This window comes from Eurytemora carolleeae, unplaced genomic scaffold (genome assembly GCF_000591075.1).
Source record: "Eurytemora carolleeae unplaced genomic scaffold, Eaff_2.0 scaffold949, whole genome shotgun sequence".
In the NCBI taxonomy this organism is placed as follows: domain Eukaryota; kingdom Metazoa; phylum Arthropoda; class Copepoda; order Calanoida; family Temoridae; genus Eurytemora; species Eurytemora carolleeae.
This window is the reverse complement of record NW_019396973.1, coordinates 85,509-102,093: the sequence shown is the minus strand read 5'-3', so window position 1 is coordinate 102,093 and position 16,585 is coordinate 85,509. Positions and strand designations below refer to the sequence as shown.

The 16,585-nt window shown below is 34.2% G+C and overlaps 1 protein-coding gene across 1 annotated transcript; it reads right to left on the bottom strand.

Moving 5' to 3' along the window:
• Positions 1–707: 707 nt before the first annotated feature.
• On the bottom strand, positions 708–15,431 carry LOC111710668 (semaphorin-2A). Its single transcript, XM_023484790.1, has 19 exons — positions 15,320–15,431; positions 14,818–14,916; positions 14,260–14,322; positions 13,694–13,781; positions 12,667–12,734; positions 11,901–11,989; positions 11,603–11,683; positions 11,009–11,109; positions 9,961–10,033; positions 9,222–9,290; positions 7,468–7,531; positions 6,892–6,994; positions 6,008–6,096; positions 5,319–5,465; positions 3,867–4,028; positions 3,229–3,372; positions 2,610–2,659; positions 1,807–1,865; positions 708–1,018 (listed from the first exon to the last, which is right to left on the bottom strand). Exons 1-19 carry the CDS (start codon positions 15,334–15,336, stop codon positions 908–910), a joined length of 1,677 nt encoding a protein of 558 aa, XP_023340558.1. The 5' UTR covers positions 15,337–15,431; the 3' UTR covers positions 708–907.
• Positions 15,432–16,585: the final 1,154 nt, after the last annotated feature.

Sequence of the window (16,585 nt, the reverse complement as noted above, 5' to 3'; positions counted from 1 at the left end):
ATATTTACTCCAACATAAAGAGACTATAGACCCAATTTCAAGTAGCCTTCCATTTGCAGAATGGCGTGCCTAATTCACAACAGTACTCTTTAAACCTTTAATTGATCAAGTACGATCACGCACCCCTGACCCTTCAGTAAAAGTAAATTCAACCTGAAGTCCTATTTACCCAATGTCCGCGTCAACCTTGTTGCACCGGCTAGTCCTATTGAGTGTCTGCTTTATTTACCCAATGTCCGGGCGATACAGGAACAGTTAACCCGGCTCGGAAATTCAAATGTACTACGGTTCCTTGCGATGGATATATCATAATTTTTCCACGGAAATTCTTGTGATTGTGTTGACAGTTTTTTCGCAATCTGTTTTGTATTCTAGAAATATTAATATTTATTTTCTCGAATTACCGTTGTAAATAAGGTATCACCTCTCTTTGTATGAGGGGTCACTTAAAATGACGCTTACAGTCCCTTTAATATTTTTTTTTACCTTTATCTGATCAATGATTTGAAAGATTTTGTCTTTTTTCTTGGTCTAATAGTGTTAAATTCTTATAATATATATAGTTTTCCTGCAGTCGAAATGCGCAAGTCACTTTTGTAAAGAAACCACAATGAAAATATTTTTTTTTATTTTGAACATTGATATCTAATTCTTACTTAATTAGACAAAGCTTTTATGGGTACCGTTGTGAGTCGGACATTGCCATCTTTGCCTGGAGGTTCACTTGAAATAACAATTACAGTCCCTGTAAGTATTGTATGTACTGTCACGACGGACTCAGGTAAATTTGTACCGGTCTTTGTGATGCGCGACTTATCCTTTGTCGACCCAGTATCAACTTTAATGGCGCGGCGAGACTTTTTACAGTTCCTATTTCAGCCTGTTTCACCTTCCCCCCTAGCTTAGTTTAGTGTGGTGTACACCTGCCACTGTCCTGGTCACTAACACTGATAACCACCAGACCGTTGTCATTGGTGAGTACATGCTTCTCAGTCCTCAACTCTACCCTGTACCTTCCCTAGATAGATAGATAGATAGATAGATTAGTAACATTGAAATTATATAAATATGAATATATCTAAGTCTATACATAAAAGCTATACAGATGTATGTATGTTGTGTAGTCTAAAAATATGAATATATACATATATCTAAGTCTATACATAAAAGCTATACAGATATATGTATGTTGTGTAGTCTAAAAATATGAATATATTCGTATATCTAAGTCTAAACATAAAAGCTATACATATGTATGTATTTTGTGTAGTCTATAAATATAAACATATGCATATATCTAAGTCTATACATAAAACCATGATAGATTGATGTATGTTGTGTAGTCTATAAAGTCGAATAGAATCATGAATTTAGAATTTATACATCATATTTATTAACGGACAACCATGCATTTGATGAAATAAATAACACGGAAAATGCCGATGGTTAATGATTTGATAGATAGTTAGATTGAAGGTTGATTTAGATACAGTGATAACCATAAAACTCTGAAATAGGAAGAAAACTTTCAGAATCAAGTTTAAACATTAAGTCCACAGAAACAGCAATTGTTCAGTGTAAACAGACCTAATTCACTAAATTAGTAATTTGATGAGTTACTAGTAAAACTATTTGCTTTGTGACAATATCACATATACTTCAATTTTCTGTCGTCTTCCTATTCCATTGCTTTATGGTTATCAGTGTAGATAAAATAATAAATGTATAGATATAAGAAGATACCACTAGGATTCTTTCAAAAGTCAAAAGATAGAACAAAATGTCGGATGTGCAATGTTAAAAAACCTTTGTTTTGCTGTAGTGATGCCACTCAACACCAGAATCTGAGGTTACAGCACTCTTCCCTGAAATAAGGACAGTTAAAAAAGAAGAAAAAAAGCTTACAGTGCAAGTGTTACTATAATTAATATATATATGAATCCAAAGAATCAGTTTTGGGACAAGCTCTAATTTTCTAATACCTATTTCTTTGCAACCCAATGTCGTAGACCTTAGATATTTCAATCTAAGGATTTTGTTGGACTAAATAATCTCAATTTTAAATTTCAAAGGTGTACACCACCAGATTGCAAAGATATAGGGATTAGTTCCTTTGTAGTAATTATGATTTTTCATTCCTTTTTTAAAAAATCCGTTATATTAATTTACATTTTTGGATAACAAGAAAAATATGTTAGGTCATTTGTACCAGTTTTTAGATTGATCCAACTTATGGTCCTTTATTCCTATTTAGCTTTAATACCTATAAACCGAGCTTAACAAGGGTAAAAACACGTAAATCCCTACAGAGAGTTGTTAATTGCTGAATACCAAAATGGGCCTGTATTTCAACACAAGAAAATTTGAAACTAAAATGTGTTACAAACCTACAGAGCAGGAGCATAAAAGCATATTACGAATTTGAATTGTCTTTGCTAATACCAAAATGGGCCTGTATTTCAACACCAGAAAATTTGAAACTAAAATGTGTTACAAACCTACAGAGCAGGAGCATAAAAGCATATTACGAATTTGAATTGTCTTTGTTAATACCAAAATGGGCCTGTATTTCAACACAAGAAAATTTGAAACTAAAATTTGTTACAAACCTACAGAACAGGAGAGATGAATACTTTGACCAAAGTTAGCAATCAACTTTCTGAAATTTAAAAAGAAATAATACAATACAATTATAAATATATTACAGAGTTACCCAGAAAGAATGAGACTTCAGAGACGACTGTACGGAATTTATACAGTCTGTTTCCTTACATATATGGTTAGCAACAGTAAACTTATTTCTTTCTTTGCAAAATCATTAGACAGTCCATTAAAAGGCTATTTTACGTCGTCTTTACAGTCTCATCCTTTGTGGTTAACTCTAGTCTATATATAATAGAAGTATCCCGGATATTGCCTGGCATAAATCATGAAATTCATGTTGTTGATAAAATAAATGTTCAGTTTTTTGGTTGAATATTTGTATGATCCTTATCAGATAATATTTTGGGTCAAATTATTGCCTTAGATTATAGTTCTCTACTGGTTTATTTCATGATATGACAAAGAAACAAACAAGTTAAAGTTGGAGGGAATCGTGATTATAAGAAATTAAACAGATGACGGTATGAAATCCGTACAGTCGTCTCTGAAGTCGCTTCCTTTGTGAGTTACCCTGTAGATCGAATACAGTTAATAATATTATTGAATAAGTTATTTTAAAATGACCTCTTAAAGATTGAAGAATCACAGAGTCCGTCCTTGCTCCGGGTTGGATCTGAGAGTAGGGTGGATGTGTACCCGGAGCAGACTCCTCTCTCTCTATCCCATCCACACATAGGGTCCAGGCTACATTGCAGGCAGCTCTCATACCTAGACAAATATCATCGTGTGAAAAATAAAAAGTTAAAAAACAATCACGAAATTTTTCCTTTTTTGCGATTTTTTTGGAAACAGATAAAAGGAAAATTTAGCCAATTCGCTTTTTTTTATTAAGGAAATGCGAAAAAATGAGTAATGTTCACGAGACAATTTCTGCATTTTAGTTGAAGAAGGGTATGGGGGGGAAGGAAATGATTTTTAACAAAATATACATCATACAGTTGTCGTCATATATATTAATACAATGTAGACGACTTTCGATTTTTAATTGTTGATTTCTACAATCTTTCAAGCAGCATGGATACACATAAACATGGAACAAAGAGAAGCTGTCAATAAAATCTTCTCTTGTTTTCTTTTATTGTAATTTAAAAAAGCTGGTTAGAAATCAAAACTTAAATAGAAAATTCGTCCTCAATGTAGATATAAAAGCCGACCTCTGTAGATAAATTAATATATCTATGATTTACCCCCTGGTGATATACCTGGCGGAGCACATGTTGAGGTTAATCTGCCTGATCCCGTTGTCCGAGGTGATGTAGAGCATACGCTTCCTCCTGGAGATCTCCATTGCACGGATAGGTTCACCCTCAACAGTTCCCTGGATAGATAGATAGATAGAGTTCATTGCTAAAGCACATATGTATCTGTGTACAGAACGAGTTTAAAATTACAAATTGCTAATTATTTCAACAGTACAAGTATAAAGCAATTAGGTGGAAAATTGCTCTTGGCTGTTGTGATTATTTTTTCCACCGAATATCAATAATCATAACAAAAAAATTCAATTAAATAGATTTGAGGAGAACTATCAGAGATAAGGGTGCGATTTTATCTTATGCTTTAGGAAGGTCATTGATAAGAATTAGAAATAAAATTGGTCCTAATTTCGACCCTTGTGGTACACCACAAGAGATTTCTTTAAGTGAAGAGTCAACACCCCTAATTGAAATAAATTGTTTTCTTCCATTAAAATAATTTTGAACAATAAGTACGAAATCCATAGTGATCAAGCTTGCTCAGTAGAATGTCAACATCACAGGTATCAAAAGCTTTACTTTATTATTTTTAGAAAATTGTTTGTTTAACTGAAAAAGTGTTCTCATTCTAGCCAATTACATTAAGTTCTAACTTTTAGAAAGTGTCCAAAATTAAAATGTATATATTGTGCTGTAGGACTGCTTAATATTCAATTTTGGAACAAACATTTTAAACTTAGATTTCATCTTAACTGACTGACCAACTATTGATAAAAATTGTCACGGAAAATGGAAATAACAGAGATAAGAATAGAAGGGAAATATCTAATCTAAAACTTGGATCAGTGGTTCAGCAGATACCCTTATTTTCCTCCCTATTTAGGAAAATACATTGACCCCTGTAAAATGTCTGGCTGCTGAAGTTTATGTTTCGAATATACCGTACTTTACACACAGAACCGCGGTGTACATTTAATTATCCGAGCTGGGCCAACCTTTTGCGGTCCTAGTTTGGACTGTACCGCCAATTTACAATTACTAGAGCGGCAGACCCGTGTGATTAATTAATGGACCGGTACAAATCTTCAGTGAAGTACGAAGTTATGATATGTTTGTTTTTCTGTGTATGGTTCAAACTTAAAATTTTAAATAAGATTTGATTTTAAAAAAGTGAAAAAGATATTCCAACAACGCATTAACGTTTTGAAACATCCAAATTTACAGTTGTGGGTGTATATCTAAAATCCCTCCCCGGGGGGGGGGGGGGCAAATGAAAATTGAACATGAAAAGGCAAAAAAGTTCACCTAAACCAAAAATTAGTTTTTTTCCCATATTTAGAGAATAAATCCGTAAAAAATTACGCGCAAACATACCTAACTTTTGTGGGGAAAAAAATTATTTTCAAAAGAGGGGGGGGGCGGAAATGATTTTTCAGGAAATACACACCCCTGCAACACTTTCTACCTGTTGATATTTTATCCACAACAAGATGAGTAAAGACGACGTTTCGTTTATAGAAAACCGGTTCTCCGCCCTCGTGGTCCACCTCGTCGTCCATTAAAGGATGAGATCTCATGAAGTTGAGAACACGATCCGGTAACTCCCTAAACAGTGACTAGTATTTATACAAATGTACAGTCACGTCCAACTTGTATAAAATTCACGTAAGATTGAATGACTTCATTATAACAATATTATCTTTATAATAAAGCTCTTCGCTCATATATAAATATAAACAATAATAATAAAAAACAAATTTTGGCCTTTTTGGAAATTCCACGAGCAACGCCGGGCACTTCATAAAAAATTCTAATTTTAATACCTTGTGCGGGTAAATGCAGGAGTAAATATTGTGCATTGAGCAACGCCTGGTACTCCAGATGGTCATTGTTTCAATATGTTACTTGAAAATCAAGGTTTTAAGTGAAATGGTTCTGTGTGCACTGCACAATTGCTGTGATTCATTTTTTATTGGACTGTTAAAAATTATAACTTGAGTATAACAGTTGTCTGTTCCACAGTTCCCTGGATACCATTGAAGGTTTAAAGATAAAGGTTGAAATTGTTGTGATAAGGTTAAAGGATTTATCAAATAACGACTCCATAGAAATTAATTTTCCGTGTACTGTCCCTTAAAATCTCCCACCTGGTGTCCTCTACACAGGAGCCTGGTCTTGGTTCAGGAACTTTACTCAAGGGTACAGGTAACCAGGCAGAGGTACTAGTGGCTTGCTCCTATATAGTTAAATACTTTTATAGGTTCATGAATTTTCTTTAAATAATAAATAAAATTATCCAGCTACAGTTAAATTTCACTTTTTAATTAACTCAGATTTTGTACTTCTAATGGCTGCCGAAAAAAATCGGTTTTATTTAATAAATATTTTTAAGGAAAAGAAAGATAGGATGGGGTTAAGAGGTCAAAAACAGGGTAGGCTAACTGCATCATGAGATTGCAGGGTAGGCTAACTGCATCATGAGATTGCAGAATAGGCTAACTGCATCATGAGATTGCAGGGTAGGCTAACTGCATCATGAGATTGCAGGATAGGCTAACTGCATCATGAGATTGCAGGATAGGCTAACTGCATCATGAGATTGCAGGATAGGCTAACTGCATCATGAGATTGCAGGGTAGGCTAACTGTATCATGAGATTGCAGGGTAGGCTAACTGCATCACGAGATTGCAAGGTAGGCTAACTGCATCATTAGATTGCAAGGATAGGCTAACTGCATCATGAGATTGCAGGGTAGGCTAACTGTATCATGAGATTGCAGGGTAGGCTAACTGCATCATGAGATTGCAAGGTAGGCTAACTGCATCATGAGATTGCAGGATAGGCTAACTGCATCATGAGATTGCAGGGTAGGCTAACTGCATCATGAGATTCCAAAAGACTTACTTTACAGAGAAATAATTGGAATTTATGAAATAAAAGAAAATATCATTTCCAATCTCCAGTCTCCCGAGTCTCCACCCTCTAAAAAATGTACCAAGTGAAAAAAATAGCAAAAGGCTTTGACTTTACCTTGAATTTCCCGTTGAACGCTGAATGCACCGCCTCCAAATCAAAAGTACAGACAGCGGAACCGTGGAGACCATTTAACCCAGTGGTAAATACAGCGTAGAACCTAGAAATATACCATTTAACCCAGTGGTAAATACAGCGTAGAACCTAGAAATATACCATTTAACCCAGTGGCAAATACAGCGTAGAACCTAGAAATATACCATTTAACCCTATTGTAAATACAGCGTAGAACCTAGAAAATATACCATTTAACCCAGTGGTAAATACAGCGTAGAACCTAGAAAATATACCATTTAACCCAGTGGTAAATACAGCGTAGAACCTAGAAATATACCATTTAACCCAGTGGTAAATACAGCGTAGAATCTAGAAATATACCATTTAACCCAATAGTAAATACAGCGTAGAACCTAGAAAATATACCATTTAACCCAGTGGTAAATACAGCGTAGAACCTAGAAAATATACCATTTAACCTAATAGTAAATACAGTTTATATATGTATAAAATAATATTTATATAATATTTAAGTTTGGATATTTTCAATTTGTCGGTGGTTAAAAAAAAACTTACTTTGTATCATCGTCCGGAATCTTGTAAACACTCTGAATCTCATTGAAATAAAACGGAAACTCTCCTGAAAACAGATTTATTTTTCTTTTGGGTTTATATGTTTATAGCGAGCTTTCAGTTGTTATTTTTTCTCTTATCCTTGGAATAAATATTACGCCAATCTTTCAAATCCATCATTATTTTTCCTTTAAAGGAGTGACCGGCAATGTATTATGGTTCAACTGAGAATCTAGTAATGTGGAGAAATTTTTTAGGATTCATTTGAAACATAAAAAACATTTAAATGATGTATAATTTCTGAGTTTGAGCGCAAAGTCGACGTTCAGCTAGAATCATAATACGTTTACATGGTTACGTGGTTTCGTTTTGAGAATCGATTTTTTTAAAATTATTAAATAACGATGACGAAAAATGTAGTAAAACTTCCACGTTAAACTGATTAATTGTTTAGGAACAGGTTGAGAAAATAAAAATTAACTATTATCATCGAAAATAAGTAATCTTTTTCAGTTTTTGGTTTCTGTAATGTCTCATTGTTCACATTTCAGTAGATTTACTGGCATTTTTATTGAAAAGACGACATTTTAACATTTTGAAGAAATCTGCGAACAAATTCATAAAGAATAAGAAATTTAATATAATGATGAAAAAGAAATACTTGATTCTAACATGGATTTATTGAGAAAATCTCAATTGAGAAATACCGTTCCTTGAAGGGACTGTGAAGGAAAAATGAAACGGGGTATAGGATGAAATCTGAGAATCTCAGGCTGGTCACGTGAATTCCGTCTGTTTCACGTGACCAGTATACTGCACTCTCATTTGGCGGGAGTTCTTGTAACGTAATACGGACTTTAAAAAAAACCTGCGATTCTCAGGTTTCTGTGGGATATAATCGTTTTCAGATTGTTTGCGTATTTGCTGAATATAATCTGTTTAAAGTTTAAAACTATTACTTTTATACATTTCATATATATATAGATTCTCGTATAATTTTGATACAGTTTTATATCAATTTCTGGAGACAGGAACATCAGAAAGATGTCTTATATGTATCGTTCAACACCTGAGATTCGCAGGTTTCATCCATATACCCCCTTTCATTTTTCCTTTACAGTCCCTTTAACATCTAATTAGCTTACTTTACATTTTTTGTCATCATTTGATCTATTTTTTTTAAATCGATTCTCAAAACGTAACCACCCCAAATAGATGTTTTGAACGTCGACTTTGCGCTCAGACTCAGTAATTATACATTATTAAAACGTTATGTCTCAAATTAATCCTAAAAAATGTCTCCACAATACTACATTCTCAGTTCAACTACCATACATTGCCTGGCACACCCTTTAAAATACTCTAACAATCTTTTAATTTATAATTTTTTTATCTCTCCTTATAGTTTATATTTTCAATTATTCTTTCCTTTTCCTTCCAGAATATATATGCACCATTTTTTAGTGAACACTTCTTATTTAGATCATATCTAAATCCTTTGATTATTTCTAATTCCTTTACGATTATTTCTAGTCATCTTTTTCAAATTATTATTAATTATTAATTATCTCTTTCCTTTAGGGTAATTTTTTGTCCTTCTTGAAATTATTCATGTTTCCGTAACTTTTGATTCCAACTAAAATAATTGATTCTTCCCATTTTGGGAATAAAACTTTTAAGATGTTTACAAATTGAATAAAAAAACCAAATATTTTATTTATTATTTGTTTATATATATATATTTCATAAAACTATACCTGGTATGGAACAGTTAAGTTTTGCTTTAAGGTAGGTTGCCCAGTTCTGTAGCAGTATATTCTTTCCACCTCAACAAATATTTCATATAAAATATAAAAAATATATAAAATACAAAAATTGAAGAAACTACCTTGGGAACCCAGTTTTGTCTGATAAAAAAGTTATCCCTGTAAAAGTCAACCCACTCAATCTCTATTAACCAAGTGATTCTCCTGAATTCTCCAATAAACATTTGGGGCAAATCAGTCAAGGTGCTCATGAGTTATGATTGAACAGACAAACAAAAAGAGATGTTGTATATACATATAATATATATATATGGATAAGATAACAGAAACAAATACAAAAACAGTGACCATCAAAATGGCTCTGATAACAAAAAAACATTATTAAAGACAATCAAAAGGACAAAAAACAAAATGGGGAACAAATATTTTGGGGGGAATCCTAAATAGATTTTTGGGTAAACAGTATCAAAACAGTTAAAAAAGTGGCTTTTTTATTATCAATTTTAACGTTTGTATGTCTGATCCTAACTCAGGAATTCCATGACCAATTTGCCTCAAATTTTGGTTGGGAAACTTGAGATAACCACTGGAATGTTCTTAGCTTGGTATTGAGATTCTAAGTTGAGTGGGTAAAAAATTGGTAAATTCATAATTTGAGACCAAGAGCGGATAAACGGCGGGAGTAACTATGAGTAACCTAGGCAAGACTAGTATATGATAAAATAATTACCTGTATCTCGTTTACAAACTCGAGCAATCCTTGAGAAAATTCCTTTCCCACAGTTCATGTACTCTACAGCAATCTCCCTGTACAGTGTATAATGTATAGTTTACATAGGTCAGTCAGTCAGTCAGTCAGTCAGTCAGTCAGTCAGTCAGTCAGTCAGTCAGTCAGTCAGTCAGTCAGTCAGTCAGTCAGTCAGTCAGTCAGTCAGTCAGTCAGTCAGTCAGTCAGTCAGTCAGTCAGTCAGTCAGTCAGTCAGTCAGTCAGTCAGTCAGTCAGTCAGTCAGTCAGTCAGTCAGTCAGTCAGTCAGTCAGTCAGTCAGTCAGTCAGTCAGTCAGTCAGTCAGTCAGTCAGTCAGTCAGTCAGTCAGTCAGTCAGTCAGTCAGTCAGTCAGTCAGTCAGTCAGTCAGTCAGTCAGTCAGTCAGTCAGTCAGTCAGTCAGTCAGTCAGTCAGTCAGTCAGTCAGTCAGTCAGTCAGTCAGTCAGTCAGTCAGTCAGTCAGTCAGTCAGTCAGTCAGTCAGTCAGTCAGTCAGTCAGTCAGTCAGTCAGTCAGTCAGTCAGTCAGTCAGTCAGTCAGTCAGTCAGTCAGTCAGTCAGTCAGTCAGTCAGTCAGTCAGTCAGTCAGTCAGTCAGTCAGTCAGTCAGTCAGTCAGTCAGTCAGTCAGTCAGTCAGTCAGTCAGTCAGTCAGTCAGTCAGTCAGTCAGTCAGTCAGTCAGTCAGTCAGTCAGTCAGTCAGTCAGTCAGTCAGTCAGTCAGTCAGTCAGTCAGTCAGTCAGTCAGTCAGTCAGTCAGTCAGTCAGTCAGTCAGTCAGTCAGTCAGTCAGTCAGTCAGTCAGTCAGTCAGTCAGTCAGTCAGTCAGTCAGTCAGTCAGTCAGTCAGTCAGTCAGTCAGTCAGTCAGTCAGTCAGTCAGTCAGTCAGTCAGTCAGTCAGTCAGTCAGTCAGTCAGTCAGTCAGTCAGTCAGTCAGTCAGTCAGTCAGTCAGTCAGTCAGTCAGTCNTAATTCTTATCCTATCTCCTAATTCTAATCCTATCTCCTAATTCTAATCCTATCTCCTACCTGAGTTTGGATTATGAAGATCTGTTCTGAATATAACAGAATCAGCTTTAGTAAACTCCGCGTTAGTTCCTGAGTATAGCGCGGCTAGTCCACCTGAATAGTTAAATCATGGAGGCTGTAAATGGATTTAAAAAAATAGGTCGTAAAATTTAAAAAATTTAACGATAGATAAACTGCAGGGTTCCAAAATGTGGCAGGTCAGGTTAAAAGCAAAAGAGGAAGGGCTCATTCATAATTTTTGTGGCAGATTTTATGCATTTAGATTATATTTGTGGCAGATTTTATGCATTTAGATTATATTTGTGGCAGATTTTATGTGCCAAGTTGTTATTTGTGACATACTTATTACTTAATGGCAGGTTTGTCTTGCATTAAGAAGAATGTTACCAACTAAATATCTCTATTATCATTTTTGGGTCAAATTGGCATTTTATTTCTGTTACATGGTAGTTTATTCCCTGATTGGCAGATTTGTGCTCTCAAACTGGCAGATTTTTGCTCAAAATTTACAGTTATTTTCTAAATCTATAAGTGGCTTGTCAGTTGAGTCAGGTGAACTGTTCTGGAAGGTTAACCCTAAGATTACCTGGATTTCCGTTCTCCACCCATATAGCGGTACTGTTATCTTCAGGATCAAAGGGACACTTCCCGATACCACTTCCAATCCCTAGGTGGTATGTTTATCAATAATCTTGTACAGGGGCGTGCTCAGGAATTTGTATGGCTTTAACATTTTTCATTTCTTTCCAGTGGGTGGTTCAGCACCCGTTGGGGCCTGAAACATCCCTGGAAACCATAGATACGTCTCTAGAAAAGGGATAAATCCACCTCTATTTCTACTTTTTTATATCTAAAGAGCAAAAAATATTTTTCAAAATATTAACCTGGAATATGTTGGCTTCCTGGGTTAGTAAGGTTTGCGAAAACAACCAAATCCGCGGGATTATGCGCATTTGTTCCGCAAACATAAAGCCTAGAAAATAAATAATAATAAAATGTTGCAAATATTAATATTTTCTATCTATTTTTTTAGATTTTTTATTCATTATAAAAATCAAAAAATATTGATAGGCTATCCTGGTGGATACATTTTTTTCCTTAAATAAAGACTCAAAATAAGCATGGGAGATTACTGGCAAAATTCAAAAATCGTTGTGAATTTTCGTGTGCGCCGTAATTTGCACACTTTTTTGCTGTCAAGTGTATCAAAATTATAGCACAAATCAAATCAAACTTTAAGGGCCGGCCTACTTCCAATCTGCAAATTCAAATGTAATTTTCGAGCCGCAATTTGCACATTTTTTTTTTGTCGCCAAGGGAAATGAAATTTTGGCACAAACTGAATTTACGCAATTTGTGCTCACACACAAATTTATCTTATGAAATAAGCTTTTGGCGCGGTGGACACTCTTCACTGATAACCAGAAAACTTTGAAATAGAAAGACGACTTTTAGAATCAAGTTGTAATTTTAAAAATTCCAATGAGCATGAAGCACAGTAATTGTTCAGTGCAAATTTTACTTAATTAGTGATTTAATTGCTTTGAAACAACATCAAATACATTTAAATATTGCCGCAATGTCGTCTTCACGTTCCACTGTTTTCTGGTTATCACTGTAGCAAAAAAAGAAAAAAGACAACATATTTACATTTCTCCATCTCCTATTGGCGTGATGACTCGAATATGATTCCGACAATCATAATTCTCAGATTTGCCCTAAACCAACTCGTTCTTTTAAGATCGTCAATAAGACATTGAAGGGTAATAAAAATTACATTAAAAACCAGTAAAAAGGCAAATATTAAAAGCAACGGAAGTCCGAGCTTTTGTTTTGTAAATCTCGGGACATGCATTGATCTCCATTCTCCATCCTATGCAGACTAGCGGATTTATTTAATTACTCTTTGATATCCCATCGCGGTCATACCCTACGGGATCAAGCATTGATCCTCAAATTCAAAAATGCCCACATTGGATATCAAGATCAAGCGTTCAAGATTAAAGATACTCCACACAATAGTTCTGATCTCGGAAAAACCAAATTTTGGTTGAATTTTAATTTTCACCGCTGAAAAAATAGGGATCTATTATGCATTCTTCTCAGAACCCAAATAGCTTGAATCTAAAGTGTTGCCAAGCGCTGCACAGGCACTCCAAAACGGAATTTTGTTTAGAATAAAATGATATACAGAATTTAAGAACAAAATAAAAATTGTAATTCAGTTTATCCATGGTTTATGCTGAAGGGCCCGTGGAAATTTTTTTAAAAATTTTGAATTTTTTTAGCATATAACACCCCCCCCCCCCCCGGCCACCAATGAGTGTCCACAAAAAATTTCAGCCCATTCTGTCCAGCGGTTTGGCCGGCTAACGGCAACATATATATATATATATATATATGAGTGTTTTGTTTTATTATATAGATAGAATATAGATAAACGAAAATATCAGATGTCAAGCCTTCTGAATAGCCTTTTTAATCTTAATTATCACTACTTCGGCAGAATTAAAGTTTTCTCAAAATGATAAATTGCTTTGTTGAATGTTGATTGATTGATTGAGTGATTGATTAATTGATTGCATGGTTCTCAATCGAATTCTTGGCTTATTTAATTCGTTATCGATCATTTAATTGATTATCTAATTGGCTGATTGATTAATGAACAAGTTTGTTCCTTTGAAACACAGCTGCCGACATTGCTTGGTTCCAGAAGAAGACTGTTGGAGTCACAGTTAGTTTCAGAGACGTTGTTCAGATTCACCCTAGGAGGAGGAAAAAAGGAAAATTAAAAATCTCTGTCATAAATTAATATATTTACCGCCCTTTCACCAACATTACTATTCCCCAAACACAAGAACGTAAGGTTACTTTACATCCCTTGGGATAATTAAGAAAATAACCACCCGCTCTGTGAAGTTAATATGAAAAAATTCGCGTATTTTCATCTCAAAAGACGATAAAATTGTGTAAAACTACTTTTTCAAGAAATAAAAAATTATATACTTAACCACGGGTTCCCTCGACCAATTTCGCCTTGGTCTCGGGAACCCTTGGTAACGTAAAATTCCCTTAACTTCCCTGTAAATAGTTAGAATAAATCATTTCAATTACAAAAGCACAAAAAAAGACTGAATATTTTTTTAAGTTTAGGTTTTAGACCAAAAATTTGTACGAACAAATTATTAATTTCGGGATATAATGCACGAGGACATAAAGGAATAAAAGTTAAGTAAAATTTACTTTATAACCCGGTCCATTGCTCCAACATACAACGAGTTCCTTGCTTCGTCCATATGCACAGTTCTAGCAAAACAAAAAGTTCAAAATATTCTTAAAAATCTAAATTAGTTTTTTAATGTAAGTTAAAATAAATAACAATAGACCAGACTGTTCGTTAAAAAAAGTCAAAAATAATTTTTTTAAATTAGTAATTTGTAGGCACTAAAAAATAACCACAGACTTTCCAAGAAACTAGATTTTAAAGAGTATTATTATGGGCCGGGTGGTCCAAATATAAAACAATTTTAGATAGTTAAATTTGATTGTAATAGTAAATAAAGAGACTTCTTTATCTAAAAAACAATTTTAATATTAATTGTTTAAGAAACAACAAAAAAAATCTATACTTTAATTACAAAAAGTGGTCAGATTTTAACCTATGTTGGAAATGAAAATATCCTTGAGGTAAAAGTGTTAAGGGTAGCTAATTGGAAAAACTTTTGATTAAAATAATCTAATAAATCGTTCCGAGTAAAAATGTTGAGATAAAAATCTAATCGTCTTTGACTGATTGTTTTCCTGTAAAATAGTTTTCCGCAGGATAGGTAGGAGGAGAGGGGTGGGCGTATCTCCTCAGCCTGTGGGCGGGCAAAACACACCCCCAGGAAACAGGCAACACTGAAAAAATTGTTAAAGATATATATTAGGAACAATTTTGTACATGACCACTAATTTTCGGCAAGATTATTATTATTGATTTTGTATTATTTTAGAGTTAGGAGGTTAAGACTATATTTCTGGGCCGAGCTCTGCGGCTCGGACAGGCTTGGGGGTCGAGCGCTGCGGCCACATGACCAATTATATCCATGTGTTACATATGAGATCCATGTACAAAAGTGATAGGAGGGGGGGTCCGGGGTTTGTGGGGGGAGGGTACAAAAATAGTTCTCTAGAAAATTACCCAATCTGTTAATGTAATGTAAAAAACTAACTTTATTGTCATTAAAGGCCGGTCCATTATGATTCATGTAAAGGAAGCAATAAATTATAATCTAAAAAATCTGATAATCTTGATTCTAACCTTAAAATTATTCTCATTTTTATTTTTCGGTAACTTCTACGTGCTTAATAATTAATTCTTTGTTCTCTGAACGCAATTCACTACATTATTTCCTCTGAAAATGTTTAAATAACTGTAAACAATACATTATTCACAAATGTTTAAAAGAAATCTACGAAAAGTATATTTGGAGAACGGATAAATCTGCGGATTTGTTTGTTTGGATTTTTCAGATGGAATAGAATGGCGTACACTCTAGATAGACACAGAAATGGATAGATAGATTGGGTAGGAATAGGATGTCCCAGCGGAACCAAACGGCAGGGGTCATTTGCGAAGGAGAGGATGGCACGGATCATTCCGAGCCATGCAACGAACGGCAGGGGCCAAAATCCCCTTAGACTTTGCAGGGTTACTAAAACATCTTAAATTATAATAGAAAAATATAAGATACAACCTTTAGTAATAAAATAAAATCAGACGAAATTTGCTAGAGAGATTAAATAAAAATTGCGAGGAATATTATTTCAGGGGGTGAAGGTAGGTAGAAGTTTATGAAGACCGTGTCGGTATGTGGAAAACCGGTTTTAAACTTTGAAGTCCCCCCTCCTCCTCCCTTAACCTGTCAGCGTAACATTCGAAAAACTATAATTTCATTAAGAATGGATCACTCTGTATGCAATTTCTAAAAAGAAACAACTTCCGGCAAATTTTTCAAAAAGACCAAACCAAACAACTTTTTTAAATTTACAAATTAAAACATTAAACCCCCACCCGGCNAGTCAGTCAGTCAGACAGTCAGTCAGTTACCTGAGGAAGAAGTAAACATAATCTCCAATCTCATAAGACCCAACGAAGTCTGGTTTGTCGAGCATATGAGAATCGTATTTGATTGTCCTCTTGAAACTGTATTCTCTTCGTCCTAAAAAATTACAATTTGCTTTAACGCTAATTCATTCACTTAATCCTACCTATTAATCCTATTCATAAATCCTGACGTGAACATCAATTCCAAAATCTAACGTTTACAAATAATCCATTCAGCTAGTCACATTCTTATTCCTATCTTCTAATTCAATTTCCTAAACCTATAATATAATCCTTAAATTCTGTCTTTTAATTACTGTATAAATCCCAGAGATTTGAGCCATAGAAATCACAAGTATATATATCATACAATTTTAACACTGTGGATGTATTAGCATAATGAAATTCTTGATTCAGAGAATGTATTTTAGAAATAAATAAATATCCACTAATATTTTTGTACAAGCTTTGTTTTTTAAG